At 33.2% G+C, this 19,216-nt stretch overlaps 1 protein-coding gene across 2 annotated transcripts in view; it reads left to right on the top strand.

The window, feature by feature from the left end:
* The window catches only part of LOC150093891 (sodium/potassium-transporting ATPase subunit alpha-like), a 189,530-nt gene extending 172,940 nt beyond the window's left edge, over nucleotides 1-16,590 (top strand). For both annotated transcript variants that reach the window (XM_090413198.1, XM_090413199.1), the window contains exons 20-21: nucleotides 6,138-6,239; nucleotides 13,999-16,590. In XM_090413198.1, coding sequence (XP_090269324.1) covers nucleotides 6,138-6,239; nucleotides 13,999-14,119 — 223 coding nt within the window. In that variant the 3' untranslated portion in view covers nucleotides 14,120-16,590. The remainder of the gene's footprint in view (nucleotides 1-6,137; nucleotides 6,240-13,998) is intronic.
* The last annotated feature ends 2,626 nt before the right edge of the window (nucleotides 16,591-19,216 follow it).

Raw genomic sequence — 19,216 nt, 5'->3', positions numbered from 1 at the left:
TTAGGCGTATGGGAACTATGTCTTTTAACCTGTAGAGTTTGCCACTTATTGTTCGGAGTTTGTTGTGTAGATGGTTTATGTGGCTATTCCAGTTCATATCTGCATCGAAGTAAATTCCAAGGTATCGTATTGTTTCAACCTGAGTGATTGTAGTGGTTTTGCTGTTCTGTGTGTTTTTTATGTTGGAAAGTGGATGTTGGATGGTTATATATTTGTTATCAACTGGTCGAGTCAGTGGATTTCTGAATATCATTAATTTTGTCTTTTCTGAGTTTAGGTGTATGGAGTTTTTCGTGAGCCAGTCTATGATCAGATTTATATCATGTTGCCTATTTGTTTGGGCTATGCTTGCGTTATTATGGATGGATATTATTGCTGTATCGTCTGCGTATTGGAATATCTTACCATTGAGTGGTAGCTGATTAATATCGTGCGTGTAAATGTTGAATAGAGTTGGGGAGAGTACAGCTCCCTGTGGTACTCCACAGGTTACTGGTAGCTCTCTGCTTCGGTTTGACCCAATAGGTGTGATATGCTTTCTATTTTGAAGGTAGTTTGTAAACCACCTGTGAAGAGGCCCGTCTATTCCAACATGCCTCAGCTTTTCTAACAAGGTTTGATGTGTAAGTGAATCGAATGCTTTAGTTAGATCAATAAAGACTACCACGACAGTTTTGTTTTTGTCTAAGGCGGTATTAATTACGTCTGTAAAGTCTTCCAAGAGAGATGTTGTTCCCTTATTTTTCTGAAAACCATATTGTGTTTTGGGGATAATATGAAAGATCTCAATGTATGCTGTGAGTTTCTTCAGTATAATCCGCTCCATAATTTGATTAATAATTGGTAATGTTGCTATGGGTCTGTAATAATAATAATAATAATAATTATTATTTTTTCCCAATTCATATTCGTATACGGGTTAGAATCTCGCCTGTGAGGGCGAAGAAACTTCAGTAACGGCTTTCCAGTTGAAGATAAGTTAGTCGGTCTCATGCTATGGGGGCAGTAAGGATTCCTCCCCCCCCCTCATGAAAACTCCAATCAGGCAAATTAGTCAGAATAATTACATGACAATTACAGACATAATATATTTGTTTGATATGTTTGTGCTCGTTCCTAAGGTCCAGGTTGTAATAAACGTATGAAATCTTGGAATAAGATCCCTACGATTTTCTTGACTGACAGCAGGTTTGCTGTCAGTCAATAATACGTTATTCTGAAAATCTTCTCCCTGTACTATTATTAAGCAAAACAAATGTTTCAAGCTTCTGCTTTGTGCAAATTCTTTATCTCCGATTAGGTAGTGTTCTTCTAATAACTAGATAAATACTCTACTACTACTTGGAGGGTATTTTCATCTACATTTATTTGATTTATCACATATCACACTTGGTTAATTGAAGATATATTTTGCATTGTTCGGAATCAGATAAATGAATCTTTTACAATTCATAACTGCTTTTGGGTTCCAGGACATGATCATTTTTAATAGTCTCTCCTTCAGGAATTTTCCTCACTACCCTTTTTTTTAATCAGCATAATCAATCCAGTATAATTCGCTTTGATTAATCTACTATACATCGACAGTTAGTGAGGTCAGTACGTTATGTAGAACATTCGTCCACAGGCGTTAAGTTGGATAAGCTCATAAGTTAATCGGCTTCAAGTAATATTTCATAAAAGACGTTTTTTTTGTTGTTGTTTTCATCATGGTTGTGAGATAAGAAATCAGATTACTGTGCTAAACCTATCATTCACAGCTTGTTATAAATAACTTGAAATCAAACACTTTTTCACCAAACATTTTTATGCATGATCTACTTCAGACGAATTTCGACATTCATTAAAACATAAATGTTAAAAAAATGGAATAGTTTGAAAAGGTTATTTACCATCCAAAGCTGTATGGATGAAATAGAATAAATGATTTATGCTTCGTATCCATATCATTGTATTAATATATAAATGCTATTTCAATTTCAATATAAACACTTCGCATCCACTTATTTGTTTACACGTCAAGGTTGTAGTGTGGTTTTAATTAGTCTGTAATTGGTTCTCGCTGTTTCTGTCAACGAACCTCATTAAGAAGTTAAGTAACTTACGCTGAAGCTATACGTTTAGTCATTTTTATACGTGCGTTTCTGAAGAGTAATAATGCTTTTTCTTTTTTTTTTTTTTGTGCATGGAATAAGGTTTTTCACTGACTCCTTTTGTCTGCTTTATAATTCAGAGTGCATTTGAAAATGTGTGATGGGATTTATAGTAATTATAAATATAAATTTACTCATTCCTTTAGTCGTTCCTTGCGGCACTTCTCCTATTATGAAAGCCGTTTCCAATATATTTTAAGAATATGACGATAAACTCATCGGTTCAGAACAGATTAAATCTGTGTAAGTTTGGCAGTGAAAACACTCTTAGTTATCTATCCATCACTTAGCATTAAACATTTTATTCCGTCGCCTCTCACTTTATGGAGCAGAGAAAGTGCTATGCGTTTATTACAGGTGGCAAGACAGTCTTTATGAAATGCTAACTTGTCAAAGTTTCAATAATTAAAATTATATTTCACAGTGGTCAAGATGGTATTTTTGTGGACAGTTATTTCATTTTCTTGATAAATGAAAAAAAAACCGTGGTAGAACCACACATAATCTACAGCGATAAGAATGACTTCTCTCAGCCCCCATAAACATTATTGGTAATTTTAAGAAAAATCTGAAATGGAAATAAAAGGAAGTAATTTTCATTATATACTATAATTTCCATTATATTTCACTAATTCATTCGGATTTGAAAATCGGAGGAATCGTATATGCGCCAAAAGATTTCATAGGGACATTCTGAATGAAATTAAGTAACACTGTCATACTGGAATGGCAAGCTAAAAACAACAAGCGAGGTCGCACTTGCTTTATTTACAGCCAACACAACCTTATACAAGGTCGAACTTTGCAAATTAAAAACACGAAATGTATATACGAATTAAGATATACGAATGAAATGATGAAATTAGGCCTCCTTGAATTTCTCAGATTATAAATCAATGATAACATATTTCTCTCTGAACTACCGAGTAAGAAAGGTTAGTGATAAATAAGCACCATTTTGTGCTTTTAGAAGATACTTTAAAAATGAATATAAGGAAAATAAGTAAACGTTATTACTCATAAGTCGTATAACTCCAACATCTGCACTATTGAAAATTTTCTGCAATTTTAGGTGTTTTAAAATAGTGTTCTTTTATGAATTTTTTTTGATTTTTTGAAAACAGTAAAAAAAATGAACGAAAGAGTTGTTGTTTGTTCGAGTACTGCTGTAACAGGAAACTTTCCACAAAATATGTTTAGTATAGTAACGTAATAATAAACTCCACACAAACACATTTCGTTTTATAAATACATAAAAGCTTTCGAGCAACCAAAAATGGAAGTGAAGTGTCATCATCTAGCAAACAGTGACTCAGTGGCTGACTGGTGCTGTATGGATGAAGCAGAGACTGTACCATCGGTGAGAAAGCACAGAATGCTATTTTCAAATAGTAGTCTTTAGGTTTTTTCTTTAGGTTTTTAGCCATTTTTACCAGTTTATATTACAGTTATTGTGAGAAAAGAATAGCAAAAAAGTAAATTCAGTAATGACTAAACAAATATCTATTTATAAAATGGCGCAAAGGGACAGAAGGAAAAAAAATGAAAAATTCATATATACCTAATTGACCCAGAAAGGTAATATATGATAATAATAAGATATCAAAATGATAAAAAGAAGAAATTGACATTTATTGGAAACAAATACTATAAAAAAATAAATAAGTAGAAATCACAGTAGCAAGTTACAACAGTTGTTATTGTAAAATTATTTCAGAGCAGCCGCTGGATGATGATGATAACAGCTACATTCACAAACCACATCACTCTGATCTGGCCTTTTGTAATGGACAAGGTCATAAAAATAGAAATCTGTACTATGAAATCGTAAATGCCTGTTGGGACTCAGGAATGGTTCTCTGGAAATTCTGGGTCCCTGCGAACCCTAGGTATGATGGCATACCTACTTCTATTAGGTTCCTCCGTCACTTTATTATGGGAAAGAACTTAGGGTAAACATTCTGATAAATAAGATTTGTTCTTTACATTGCGCCTATCGTATATCAGAAAAGTGATATTATTGTACCGAAAAATTGAAATAAAAAAATAAAATGAAATAAAATAAATAAATTGCTGTACGAAAAGAAATTAAGTTATTTATTTACTAAAATGTAACAAAGGAAAGAATTAAAATATATTCCAAAGTGTCTGATAATTATATCAAGTGAAGAAGAACTCTAATCTTCAGTTAACTTATCACCCTCGTTCTAGCCATTGCTTTCATTGCTAAGCAGTTTCCGATAATAAAACATACTTTCCTATCCTGTTTCCGATCTGCTAATGATTACAGCGGCATAATTATCTTTGTGCAAAAGACACAATTATTTTTGTGTCTGAGTGTGTCCAATAAATACACTCAGACGCCCCTTTCCTAAACAACATCTTAAAACGCCTATTGAAATCTTGTTCAGTTTAATTTACAATAATTTTAAATTGTATGATTTAAAATTATTTTAAATTTAATCTAATTATTATTAATTTGATTAAATTGAATTAATTTTAATTAATATTGGTATATATAACAAATTAAAAAAGTTTTAAATATTTTATAATTTAATATATATTATACTATTGACTAAGTATGCCTACGCGTTTAAAGGTGATAGATGACTCGCACCGAAAGAGGACATAACCGCACAACAGCCTTTCTAATGTCAGCGCATGATACAGTGACATGCTGTCAAAAGTATATTTATCTACATGTAATAACTGCATTATGAATATAATTATCATTAACATATGCTAGTGAAAAATGCTCGCTTTGAAAACTAAAATGTATTAGCATTATTTATGAGTTACTTGGACACAGAATCGATTAAATGACTCAACTTTTCTTTCAAATGAACTAAATCCATGCTTACAAAATGATATAGATGAATTAATATCGCCATATACAGAAACCAGTCTGTGGTTGGCCAAGTATCCAAGGCCATGCGGACAATCGTTGAAACGCATTGATTAGTGTGAGCTAGCAGAATCTTTATTAAATGGAAGATTGTCCCATCCTTCTTAGTCAATAACAAACAAAAGTTTGACTATATAAAGAGAGACATAACAATGCTAAAATAATAGATTTTTATTGAATATTTTGCATAAATAACATATAGTTATTATATTTCAAAATTAAGAAAAAAAATGTACATTGAAAAACATTCAGTGGGTGCTACCAATATTAAAGTAGGTGCTAATTTGGAGGATCTGAAATATCGAAGTTATAGCGTTGGCAGTATAGTTCTAAAGCTTTAAAAAAACCCATCCGTAAAACTGAAATTAAATATTAAATTCAGACCCCCCCACACACACACAGTTTACTGCATCTGAGACATCATAGTATCCCACTTGTGACTTATGAACATCTAACGTTATATTTAAAAAATCCAAATGGCAAGACATATCCAACTCATATTGTTTTTGATTTTACAAAAAATCAAACTTGACTCCATCCAGATATTAAATATTCTAAATCAATTTTCCAGTTATTTTTATTCTTAAATTTTATTAATAAATCCAAATTATAAATTCTAAACAATGCCTGATTTACATTATCTTATTATTTTTAATGTGATGTAATGTTGCACTCATATAAAATCGGAATTGCTAGTGATCACATTTTATGTACTTATTTATATAATACTCTATTTAATTTACTGTTTACCATCATTGTGCTCCTTCTTCCACTCTCTGTCATTCACCTTTCTAAATTTAGAACTTGAGCTTCTCATGCAGCTTTCCACACTGTGGAATACTACACTTCATTCTGTTTTTATTTATAGACTAATACTGAAAAACCAACGTGTGTGTGTGTGTGTGCACGCGCACAAATTCACGTATTATTATAAATACTATTTTTATTTAACTGCTGTTGCCTATTGGTATGTTCTAATATGCGAAATGTAATGAGAAAATAGAAAAAAAATTGATACATACGTTTAAGCAATTCATTATATGTAAATACAGTTTCAAGATTAAGTCATTTTCTTTCAGAAATCATGTCCTGAACTTCGGTCTGTTGTTCGAGACAGCACTGGCATGTTTATTGTCTTACACCCCTGGTATGGAGACAGGTCTCCGGATGTATCCACTCAAGTAAGTGTCGTGTTTTATTCTTTTTGGTGGTGTGTGACAACTAAAGGTTTGTTTCTGTACAAGGGTTCGCCCTAGCACAGAGAACTGATCTAAAAATAGGAAGCACTACAGTTCTCATCGTTTTGTTTGTCCCTTGCTGGGCCTGTAAACAGATTAATGGGAATGCTAGTACTTCTTCAACGACTGCACGCGAATATGCAATACTCAAGTGCTATTTTTCGCATTATTTAGTGATTTCGCTCCGCCTTTAAATCGATGTTATAAGTGTCGGTAAGAAATTTTTAGATAATTCCTAGTCATCCCAACAAGAGGGGGTTCTAGGAAAATGCCGGTATATGAAATGCTAAATGCAACGTTTTCATTAGGATTACATAACATTAAAGGGGGGGGGGGATTTGGTGTAAAGCCAATAACACGTAGAGCAATGGAATGAACACTAGTGGATATCCCCGCTATCTATTCCTCCTGGCGCATGTGTGTGTGAACATTGCTGTTCTCTGAAAATCAGACTTATTTTCAAAATTAACACGACCCACCGTTAAACTTGACGGTAGGTTTATAACCTGTCTTGTGAGTGGAAGGAGTCACATAAAAATAATTATACATGGTTAACAAATTTCTTTTTTTCCCTCCCACCCAAAATGTATAGAATATTGTTCTTTATAAAAAAAAATGTTGGAAACTGACTAACAAAATCGGCGGTGCGGTATCGTTTCTAGATGTTTTTAGAAGGGATTTCCCCTTTCAATGATGTAACGGACAAATCAGGGATCTTCTGCAATGGTATGTAGGGAATTCCCATAATGTCGAGATCTTTCACATATAGATTTCTGTTGAGGAAGAGAGATTATTTTTTATGTTATTAACTAACTCATTATTTTTTATTTATATTTGAAAATCTCAATGAAATGCCATATACTTCTGAACATATTTCCAAATTTATGTTCAAACAATGTTCATTTCAGTAGTACATTTACGTCCACCTTATAATTATACTTGGATTGTACGTTATGTAAAGTGTGCCAATCTCATTTCCAGTTTAATATTCTTTTCTGCTCTTCTAAATGCTGAGTCCATGAAAAGATGCTGCCTTAAATGAGTTTTTAGGCATTCCCCCCCCCCTTTCCCAGTAATTCATTTTTTTTTTAAATTTTATCTTCAGTCATGTACACAGACCCCTTGATAACACACATCATAGCATCTGCAAACATAGAATACGATATCAATCTCTATCGATATGATAAAGAATTAAGAAAAGGCAACGCTCCTATTTTTATGGTTGCTACGATTTTTTTTTTGTTAACCGATACACTACAGACGTATGATTTTCTTTTGTTTCATTTTTCTGGGTAATATCTCATTGAAGCCAGCATTGAAAGAGCTCTACAGATGTCAGCAGAAATTAGAAATCCCAGTTAACGAATATTAATGTGTACGAAAAAACAAAATAAATGTAATAGGTATTATGCATTGTGCTACCTAAAAACGTCTTAAGGGGATATCTCAAAATACACAAAACAAACCAGAAGTAAAAAATGGAATTCACAAGTATAGAAATGAATGGATATAATATTATATGATAGAATGGATTATCAGTGGCGGATTAAGGATAGTTGGGGCCCCTAGGCAAATTATATTTGGGGCCCCCAAAATAATAATAAAAAAAGAATTTAAAAAAATAAAAGTTAGGTGGCAAATAAATGAAATTTTGTACTTTTGAATTTTTTGAACTTCTGGATTTTTCTGCCTGTTAAAAGGTTAAAGGATGATAAATAATAAAACTTTTTATTTTTTATTTTTATTTTTTAAATTTTTTATCAGTTTTTTTTTACAATTTTACAAAGTTTTTTTTTACTTGCACTACATGCAAATAATGAAAACACGAAAAGTCACACTAAAAAGTTATTTTTGAAACAAACACCTCACTCCTACACGATTCAATAACAAACGAAGTTAAGGAGCAACCAGGCGAAACTTCCTATCTCGGAATGCAATCAGTTTTCGTGATTTCGATGCTGTCAACAGCGCCGTGCGCTGACATTGGTAATGCGGTTTAATTTAAAGCATTGATAGCGCGCGCTGTTCAAAATGCAAAATACGAAGCTTGTCAACTAGCGCCGACATTGGTATTGCGGCATTATTTAAAGCGTAGATAGTGCCCGCTGTTCAAAATACGTATTAAAACGTAATAATTGGTTTGAAAAAATTTTCGCTTAAAATAATCAAGATTTTATAATGTTTACTGAAAACATTAATCTATTTTAAAACACTATAGGAAAATATCTTAGCTTGGTGGCCCCCAAAGTTTGAGGCCCCTAGGCACGTGCATCATTGCCTTAATGGGTAATCCGCCACTGTGGATTACCAAAGCTAACATGTGAATACGAGGTAATAAGATGTAAAGGAAATATAAACAGAGAAAGACTATTAAACGTCAACGTGAGATAGAAACCAGCCTGAATTTGCGCGCGGTTTTGCCTTGTTGATGGAGCAGAAAAAGTTTGCTCAGTGATTTCTGTTGAATGCACTACGAATGCAAGAAGGGAAACCTTTCTTCATTTATTGATTTTCAGTAAATATTTGAGTGTAAAATTGGCATAACAGTCCAAAATATTCCAAATGCAATTTATTTGAAAGAATGGTAGCTGATGATTAGTGACAATTATTATTTAATAATAAAAACAGTTTATAGGGCTTAGATATAGATGGGAGGAGGCGAGAGTTTCAGAGGAAAATAACATTATTTCATTAATGTTTAACATAACTCTTTTAATCTCAGTAATAACGGAAAGGAGTTCTTTTGACACACACACACACACACACACACACACACACACACACACACACACACACACACACACACACACACACACACACACACACACACACACACACACACACACACACACACACACACACACACACACACCACGATATTGTTAATAGGACAATATCAAGTATCCACTCTACTGCCAACAACACATGCCACAAGCGATTAGGATTGCGCTTCGTTCGCCATTTCATGACATGATAGGTGATGGTTAATGGAGTGTTGGATTACCTACCGATAGCCATTTGCCATGCATGTTTGCGTATGGTCAGAATCACCATTGGTGAAGACAACTAGTCATATTTATTATATCAGCAGAGCAGCTGTTAGCTGGCATGAATATTATCGGAGCACTAAATTTCTCGCTTGTCTGTTCTCTGTTATGAGTTGCTGTTGTTTGCGTAACTGAAAGGGAACTATGATATGTGCATAATATTTGTTTGATTAGGCATTGTACTAATCATTCACATTTTCTGAAGAAAATATAAAATCTGAATAACTGTCTATTCAAATTCGTTCCAATATATTTGCTGATCTAATCTTTATAATTATTCACAGTTTCGAGGAGGTATGTTGAGGATTCGTGTTTTAGCGTAGGTTATAATGCAGATATATATATATATATATATATATATATATATATATATATATATATATATATATATATATATATATATATATATATATATATATATATATATATATATATATATATATATGAGATATCTATTAAAAAGCGCTTATGTGACACAAAAATGTGCTGAAAGATAAAACAAACTAAACGAAAAGCCAACTGAAAGAACACATCACATTAAAAAGACCTAGGTTTTGGATGTCTTAGACGACATTCAAAATGCAAATCGAGGATTTCGTTTTGTATTATTGAATCTTTGGATCCTAACCCACTCATATGCTAGCAAATAGTAAAATAAAACTTCGATACAAGAAAGAAAATTCAAAATGATAATGATAATATCCTTGTCATTTAGGTGCAATGGTCTTTCCATTGAACCATATGGTCTTATTTTGCTTAATTAAGTAAGGGGGTGCTAGAAACACTAAGTAAATCTTCTCTTCGGCCTTAGATCATGGATCTCTTACGATAGCATTCGTTGCAACCTATCACTTTTTTTTTTGTGTGTTCGAATTGTATTTTGTTTTTTCTATTCTTCCAGTTATCGTATCATTTTGCATTCTGTTAACACGTTTTTGCCATTCTTTTTTCTGTTTACCGCCCAATTTATTTGATGATTCTAAGGTACGTTGTTTTTTTACGTTGTTGATAGATCATCTATGATCTATCAGTTTTTTTCCCACATTTCATTTCATTTTTGTATTTTCATTTAAATACAAAAGGTAGTATTTAATGTTTTGATATCTTAATTGTATCAGCTCTTTTTCCAATGCATTATTCAAAACTGCTCTTATTATATTTTCATATGGGTCTTAATTACATAATTTAAATTCTTATTGTTCCATATTTATAGTTTTAAGCATTCAGCAATCTGTTGGAAATAAGATGTTTTTTCTTTATAAATTATCTTTAAGTAATTATATAAATGGCATTAGTACGTCAATTGCAAAGAAGATCTGGTTTACTATGTTATAATTAATTTAATTCTTTTTCTTTAATTATATTATTATTCCATCCATTACAATATTGAATAATAGTGGACTTAACATATCGCCCTGTTCAGATTCCTATGATGAAAATGTAAAGAAACAGGAAGAAATACCAAGGAAGAAATTGGATGAGACCAAAGGCTTCATACAATTTACATTTATCGAATTTAATGTGCCATTTAATGTGCCTCGCGTAATCATTTCTGGCAAGATGCCCATCTAAGGTAAAACAGACTGGGTTGTTTCATCTGTCAAGTGTATGTGTGGTCAAATGATTTTGTCTGTTTCGGAAGGAAAGTTTTCTCACTGAAACTTTCGGATGGATCTGCACTAAAAATAGATAAACCATTCAGATTACGTCAGATTTAATACACTGGTCTCATAACCTTACTTGCTAACTCCAAACAATAACTAGGTAATTGAGAACAGATAGCTAAGAAGGACCATCGTATACCACTATGAGGCTAAGGCAATGCCTACCTGAGGCAAGTTTGAAGAGCAGCAAAAACTAACAAAAGTATATCTCAATCATAAAAATGCTGTTTTTTCCTGAATTTAGAAGAAGAAAAATATTGCTTTCCTAGGGGGGGCGACATTTATCCTAACGATCGTGTAAAACTTGTCCACTGTTTTAAAAACTTTGTTCACGGTTTTTGTATCCTAGACGGCATTTGAATTCATGTTTCTCTGATCCAGAGTACTGCATCGTTTTTAGGAGTGCACTACGTCACAAGTCAACAGAATCTGTTTACGCTCAGTTCTGCTATGATGACATTTCGACAACCTTTCGAAGTTGTTAAGTTCCGTTTTTTTCACGTTTTTTTACGATCCGAAGGTCATTTTAGTTCAACCTTGAAAGCAGTGCTTGCTAAAATCTCCCTTCAGAAGAATTAGTCGCGTTTACATGTTTTTTTGGATCATGTGTTGTTCTGTTGTTCCAGTACTTTTGGCAACATAGTGTATATAGTGGTTGCTTTTCCTTTATTTTCTTCGTATTAGTTATTCTCTCTCTCTCTCTCCAGAGTTAGGTTTTGCTTGAATCAAATAACACTCGTAGAGAGTGATTACCTACAGGTAATGGTAAAAAAAAAAAAAAAGAAAAAGAAAGAAAGAAACAATGACACGTTTCGATTAATATGGCGTTGGTCCGCCGTGGGTATGTAGTACAGCCTGTATTCTTCGAGAGGAGACTCTGTCAGTGCTTGGAAATCAACAGGAGGGATTTTATCCGACAGAAACTGGATCACCATTCATCCGACAGAAACTGGATCAATTCGCCTTTGTTCTTTGGAGGTGTTATATAGGATTTAAATCTGGCGATTGGAATAGCCATGGCAGAGAGGACACCTCCGTGTTCCGCAAATCACTGGATGACCACATTTATTGATGGATGGGAACATCATCCTGCTGAAACGTGGCTGGCTGAGTAGGAGAAAAGTGTGTCAACATGGGATGAAGATGATCACTTATTGAAATATAACGTGCAGCATCCTCTTTGCCTTCCAATACAGCAAGTGGACCCAAACCATGTCATGAGAATACGCCCCCCCCCCCAGACCATTACAGAACCACTATAACCTTTCACAGTTGGAAACAAGCACTCTGACTGGTAAGCTTCTTTTGGCTGACGCCATACACATATTCCTCCGTTTGTAGCAAAAAGTATGAACTTGGATTCATCGGATCATATCACATCCCTCCACTATTGTGTAGTCCACTGCCTGTGATATTTGCGCCATTGGATGCGACGACGTGCGTTGACGGGAGTGATCAAAGGCTTGTGTAAGGCAACTCGACCGTGATATCCAATTCTGTGTAGTTCCCGGCGCAGAGTTTTGTTGAAATGGGTTTCTCACGATCGCTGTTAAATTTTTCACACAATTGCTCATCAGTAGCCCGCCTACTTTTTGTGGTACATCACACTGATACTCGAACGTCTCTCTCTCTCTCTCTCTCTCTCTCTCTCTCTTGCAGTAAGCGCTTTCGTCCTCGCTCCAACAGTCATGCCCCTTTCAAATCACTGAGGTCGTCTCTGGATTCCATTCTAACATACACTAAACGGCAGTAGGCCTCCACTTACTTTTATACACACCTCCTTAGGAATGTCGGGAGTACATCTGCATATCAACTGCATCTGTGCTTAGTGCATCGAAGACGCTGCATTGCAACTACCGATACGACCCCGATAACTCAGTGTTTCCATTTTTTTTTTTTTTTTTTTAATCCATTACCTGTAATATCATTCAAGAGTATCAGTCATTGTAAGCTATACTTGGCATCAGTCTAACGAAGTGGCGCTTCTCCGATACATACGTGCATTTTCGTAAGAAAAACTTGAATTCGATCGTTTAATTTGACCGTTTTTCGCTTCGTCAAGAATACGAGGAGCTTTTATTCCCCTTAATCCGTCACTGCCACGGCTGTTCTCAGACGGATGTGACAGAATTTTTCTTCTCTAGCAACTTTCAGAAGAAAAATAATTTCTTCCATCTGTAAAACAAATAAATTGAGAACATGTGCACTTGACAAACAGAATATAAAGTTTAACCAAAAATGTTCATGCTGATTAAGATGACAGTGCTGTAGGTAGCAACAAAAACTCATCCGCCAGGTATTGGTAGAGCACAATTGGCTGTGTCAGCTATTCTCCTCTTCTTTCAAAATGATAGTTTGTTTTATTCAGAAGCAATACTTTGTAAAGGGGATTATGGTGTGTCCTTTGCCATTTCCGCTCCATAAAAAATAACAAACTTCAAAGAGCAGAGATTAAAATTTGACACAGAGCATGGTAATTTTTTCTTTACATTAATTCAACTCTTTACACGAGCAATTCGTTTCCAAGGATCAATATAAGAACAGCATTTCTATTCATATGTATTTTTAAAGTCTACTGGAAAACTATCCGAAAATGGATTCAGTGTAGATTAGGTTCTTCCCCACGACAATGCTCTTGCTCATTGCAATTTCTGGCGAAAAACGGCACATTGTTCCTTATCCTTCCTGTATATATTTTCTTCTTTTTACAAAATTCAGTTGTGGCTACAAGAAGAAATGTGAATTCAACCACAAAAGTTTGTAAATCTTAGATACGGTGCCCTTTCTTTACAGATTAAATATGAAATTCACTCAATCCACTTCAGGCGTATATATATATAATTTTTGCCTGCATAATTTTCACAATATACTCTGAATTACGTTTATTCTAAGAGTATTCCTTAATTGTTTTTACTCTTTTGAGAAACAAACACTTTCCTTCTATGCTTCAAATTTTTCATGCAAAAAATCGTCTCGTTTTTTTTTTTTTAGGATCAACTGGTGGATACCAGCAGTGCCATTTTCTCTGCTGATCTTTATTTATGATGAATCCCGTCGATTCATCCTGCGGCGCAGACCAGGTGGATGGGTAGAAAAGGAAACCTACTACTAAGTCTTATCAATATGTATGTAATGATATTTTTGTAATTTATAGGAGTTGAACTACTGCCTCCCAGTCAGACTTCGCCATCTGTGTTGTGTGACTAGAAATGCTATTGAAATATAGTTTGAATATAGTTTGTCGAACGGAAACTAGCAGTTTATGCAATTTTTTTTTTTTTTTTTTTTTTTCTTTTTTTTTAAGACGGTAGAAAGATTATCCTAACGCTACAAATTCATTTTCTGTTTCTCAGCAAAATTGACATCATAGTTCCAATGTACATTTCCTCAAAATAATTTTATTAAGTAAAATATGATCGTTTCTTTCAAAGTTAAGCTGTTAAAAATTAATTGCTTTTTTGCTGAATGTTCTGTAAGTTTTGGTCACAGTCAGCATTATTAATATAATACAATATTTATATAGCTTAATTTTATTTTTTATTTTTACCCACCGCTTAAATATTCAGTGTGCTATATAAAAATTCCTTGGAGTCATTTTTGGAAAATAATTCGAAACAAAATTATCTTTTTCGACTACAAAAACGGTGTTTCGTGGTGATATGCAAGTCAGATATTCTCGACTAGTTTGAACAGTAATGAAAATACAGTTTTTTTTTTTTAAATAATCGGCAATTATATAAAAATAATGTTACTACTTTTCGATGTAAAAATATTAACAAAAATACTTCTTTATCAGTACTACTCAAAGAAGAAAAAAAAAGAAAAGAAACGAAATTCTTAATGTATGTACTCAAAGCTCTTTAAGAAGTATTCGAAACAATTTATAAAGTTGAAATTAAATTTCGTTGATTAATCTTTGTTTTCATTCGCTCAAATCAAGAGATTTATCTTTTGTCAAAAGAAAAGGAAAATATACTATAATAGATTTCGATAAAGTTCCTTACTTTTACATTTTCTGTTCTTCACAGTCTTCAAACTTCAGATTTCATTGGACGCGAAAACCACTTTTTTAGCCAAATCTGAATTGTCAATCTCAGATGGGCGAATGTTTTTTTTTCCCTTTTCTTCCAAGACATGTCAGTTTTTTCCCCTCGCAAAACGGTCAACTTGTGCGAGAACATATAACAAATATGATCGGGACAAAATTTCCACTTGCTGTTTTTATTATTTCTTACACAGCCCAGGTCAATATTAGGCCTAATTTCTCTACTGAATTGTTTTTAACTATATGGAGACAAAAATGAAATTATGTTTAAACCATGAAATATAATCTCTCAACCAAATAAATAAATAAAAACTCCTTAATCTCTTTGACAAGTAACCTGCAATTATATAAATTGGAAATATTTATTTACCTTTAACTTTCAAATGATGAACGCACCTTCTTTCTTTCTTTAAAAATGCAAAGGTTTTCGTTAATTTGATTTTGTTAAATTATCTTGTCCACCACATACCACATCCTTGAGTCTTGAAGAAATCATATTTTTACACGACTTCGAAATTCTAAACTATGGAAAGATGTACAGGAGGTTTAAAATATAATTTATTATTTTGATTATCGTATCTAATTTTGAATGCAGTTACCATGTATATTTTGATACATTGTATAATATTTTAAACATTGTACAGTTTAACAGGCGAATGACGCTTTCTATGTTTTCGTGTGATTATAATAATCTATAAATAATTGTATAACTGAAACAATAAGCCAAAATCATTATTAAATCTGGATAGGAAGTTTCCGTCTCTTAGTTGACGAACGAAGCAATTTAAAATTGCAAAATTCAATAAAAATGCGTATAGGTACAAGTTATTATTTTTTCCCTTAACGGTCCTATAATAAAGATTACATATTTCAATTAAAACTATTAAATGAATGGAAAGTAACATTGTCTTGCATAAAAATTATATTTTTTTATCTCGCTGCTTTAAAGTTAGCTTGCTTATTTTTTATAACTCGTGTTCATTTAACTTAAAAAAAAAACGAGTTAAATCCTAATTATTTCAATAACTTAAGTTACTTAAATTACATGCCTTTTGATTTTGTATTTCAATCGTGTTCATTAAACTGCGCAAAAAAAGTCATAAATGCAATGAACTACAGAGATCTTCGCTGCTCTGTTGATTACTCTCACGATACTCTACCAACACAGACCGTGTTTGTATATTAGATTTAGCCTCCAGTCTTACATCTCTCATTAGATTTTTTAACGACAAAATTGCTCCTAATAGTAGAAAATCGATTTTTTTTTTTACGGTTCTTCATATCCAGATATAACCTTTAAGTGGTTTCATTAGCGTATGTAAATTATTATTGAGGTTATGTTTTGAAAGCATTAAAAGTATGTTTCTTTTCTTTTTTTTTTTTTTTCGTTTTTTATTGTCGGGTCTAGAATTCATATATTAAAGAGGTTAATTTCACATATTTGGCAGCATAAAAGCATTGTAAAAATCGGAATTTTTCTCATCCTTATTTTGTATTCAATTAATTCACTTAAATGTTATAAAATACTTCTAGTCTCAGTGATTTTTTTTTTGTTTTGAAATCCTATTTTCATTTTTTCTTACTTTGACTCTTTTTGAACTTCGCAAAATAAAGAATAAAATAAAATAAATAAATAAATAATTGGATTTCTCAATCTTGTCGGTCAACAGATGTGTTTTTGGTTCACATTAGCTTGAAACTGTAAATGATGTACCCGATATCAAACTGACAGCCTGCTTATTTAACCAGCTGGATCAGTATGATAAATGCAAACACTGGGAGAAATTATGGTATGCTATTACAAATCTAGTGTTTGAATAAATGACATTGTGTGATTTATCGAAAATGTTCGAGAAAGAGCTCCGGAGGTTTTGCTATCAACGTTTATTTATTATTAATAGTAAAGAATATTTTCCTTTCAAAACTTAATAAAATTTTATTCTGCTTTTAGCATAAAGTATGGCAAGCATTATTGACAGCTCTGCACGCATCAAAGCATGATTCAACTTCTGCTTACGGCTATGATCGTCATTGTGATTCATCACAAATCAGCGGTACTGTCCACGTTTCCTGTACAAACCATCTTAAGATATCCCCAGAAAGGAAAAAGAGTCCACTGAAGTTAAATTGTTTTTTTTTTCTCGATAGCCATGAAATTTGCTGTGTATATATATAAATTTTTTCCAATCCACTGATCAAACTGAACATCTAAAATAGTTGAGAAGCCAAACATAACTGCGAAGTATTCGGGGGGGGGAGCTAACAGAGGCATTACAAATTACAGTAAACCCCTCCCCCCACACACAGAATTTACTGGATTTTGAAAGTGGTAAATACTGATAATTGAATCTCTGAATTTCTTTCTCATGCGTGCCCTCTACGCGGTATACAAAGTTGGTAATAGTGGTAATATTACCAATTCTTTTACAACAGCAGTAGAGTGTAGGGTTTTCTCGAATTGAGAAATAACCACGCTATAAACTAGATTTTGCTGTTGAAATATATCACTTAATCAAAGTAGTAAGGTGGGCCAAAGCAAGAAAATGGCTCAAAAGGCATTTAGCCAGAAGACGACCATAAACATCTTTGGCCATAAATATTTCCATTGCGTTATTGATCTCGTGGGTCTAAAAAAATAGTCTTATTTATTACTCGAATATTTAGGCCTTGTTTTTAGATACGAGTCGTATTCTGTGAGAGGTTTATAAGTTATTTAATGCCAAAAATTAACTATAACAGGAATTTCAGGATACAGCGAAGGACAAATCTTTTCATCAAGTCGTATAGGCAAGCCAACTTTTATTATGCAAGAAGCAAAATTGAAAAATCGACTGGGTCCTTGAGATAGTAATAATTAGCATTAAAATATATTTTTTAAAAAAGATTGAAAATAGCTACAAATTGCGCCTTCAAAAAATCACTTTGTCGTCCTTGTCAGATTTAATGTTTACATTTTATATCTTTCTCCAAGTACATTTACATTCACCGTTGAGTTCACGTAGGCTTCTACAAACTGATTTGGTGAAAAATGACGGCTTGTGCTCTGTAGTGTTGCCAATTTAGCTCTTTTGGAGCTAGATCTAGCTCCAAAAGAGCTAGATCTAGCTCTTTTTTTTTCTTCCCTAGCTCCAAAAATTTTAATCTAGCACCTAGCTCCAAATCTAGCTCTTCAGAACTAGTTTCAGCTCTTTTTAGTTGTTTTTATAACTTACTGTTAAAGAAAGAAATTGTTTTAAAAGTTTTCCAGATGTTCGCATTTGATAAGGAATTGTATTATACGTTTGGTACGAGCATCGCACACGTTTCAAATACATGATGATGTCATCAGTCACGTGGCCCAACAGTCTGCCATTTTGTCGTTTTAAAGTGGATAGCACCGCTACAAGTTAGTTTTTGCACAGTATTCAGGTTGGTAGTTACAATTACGAGTGCGAAGTTTTCAAGGACTGATCGTAATTCTTGCAGTAAAGAGTTGTATACTCTTCTTCAAAAATGAGCAAAGAAAAAACTAAAGCTTACAAGCAAAAATTGAGGAGGGAGTGGTTACAAATGGGAATGTTTAGTAAATGGTTGTGTGAAGTTCCTGATGACGCTACAAAAGGCCCCTGTAAGTTTTCCAGATGTGATATAGCTGCTAAATATTGTCAGCTTGTAAAGCATAGCGAAACTAAGAAACATCTTGCTGCAGTTCCATATAAGGCTGTTCCAATTACAAATATGCTTGTGAAAAAGTCTGATGAGACCGCGAACTTTGAAGGTAGGTTAGCATTATTTCTTTGTTGTCACCCATCATTCAACAGTCGCGATCATCTTGTAGATCTTTGCAAAAATATCATCCCAGACAGTCAAATTATGCCAAAGGTAAAAATGCACCGAACTAAGTGCTCTGCAATTGTCAAGAATATTCTAAGTGAGCATTTTGAAGAAGATCTAATTGCGGACATTGGAGATGGAAATTTCAGCTTGCTAATAGACGAATCGCTGTCACAGTGAATAAGATTTTAGGAATGGCCATCATTTATTATAGCAGGAAATTCAACAAAAGTATGCATACTTTTCTGAGCATGGTGGTTCTAGAAAAGTGTGACGCTAGTGGTATTGTGTCTGCACTGAAAAAAGAGCTCTTGACCAAGAAACTGGACATTAAATATCTCATTGCAATTA

Source organism: Typopeltis vanoorti, chromosome 23, assembly GCF_054136105.1.
Source record: "Typopeltis vanoorti isolate ZY-2024b chromosome 23, IOZ_Tvanoo_1.0, whole genome shotgun sequence".
Lineage (NCBI taxonomy): Eukaryota > Metazoa > Arthropoda > Arachnida > Uropygi > Thelyphonidae > Typopeltis > Typopeltis vanoorti.
Note: the sequence above shows the minus strand (reverse complement) of the source record. Positions and strands in the feature narration are given on the sequence as shown.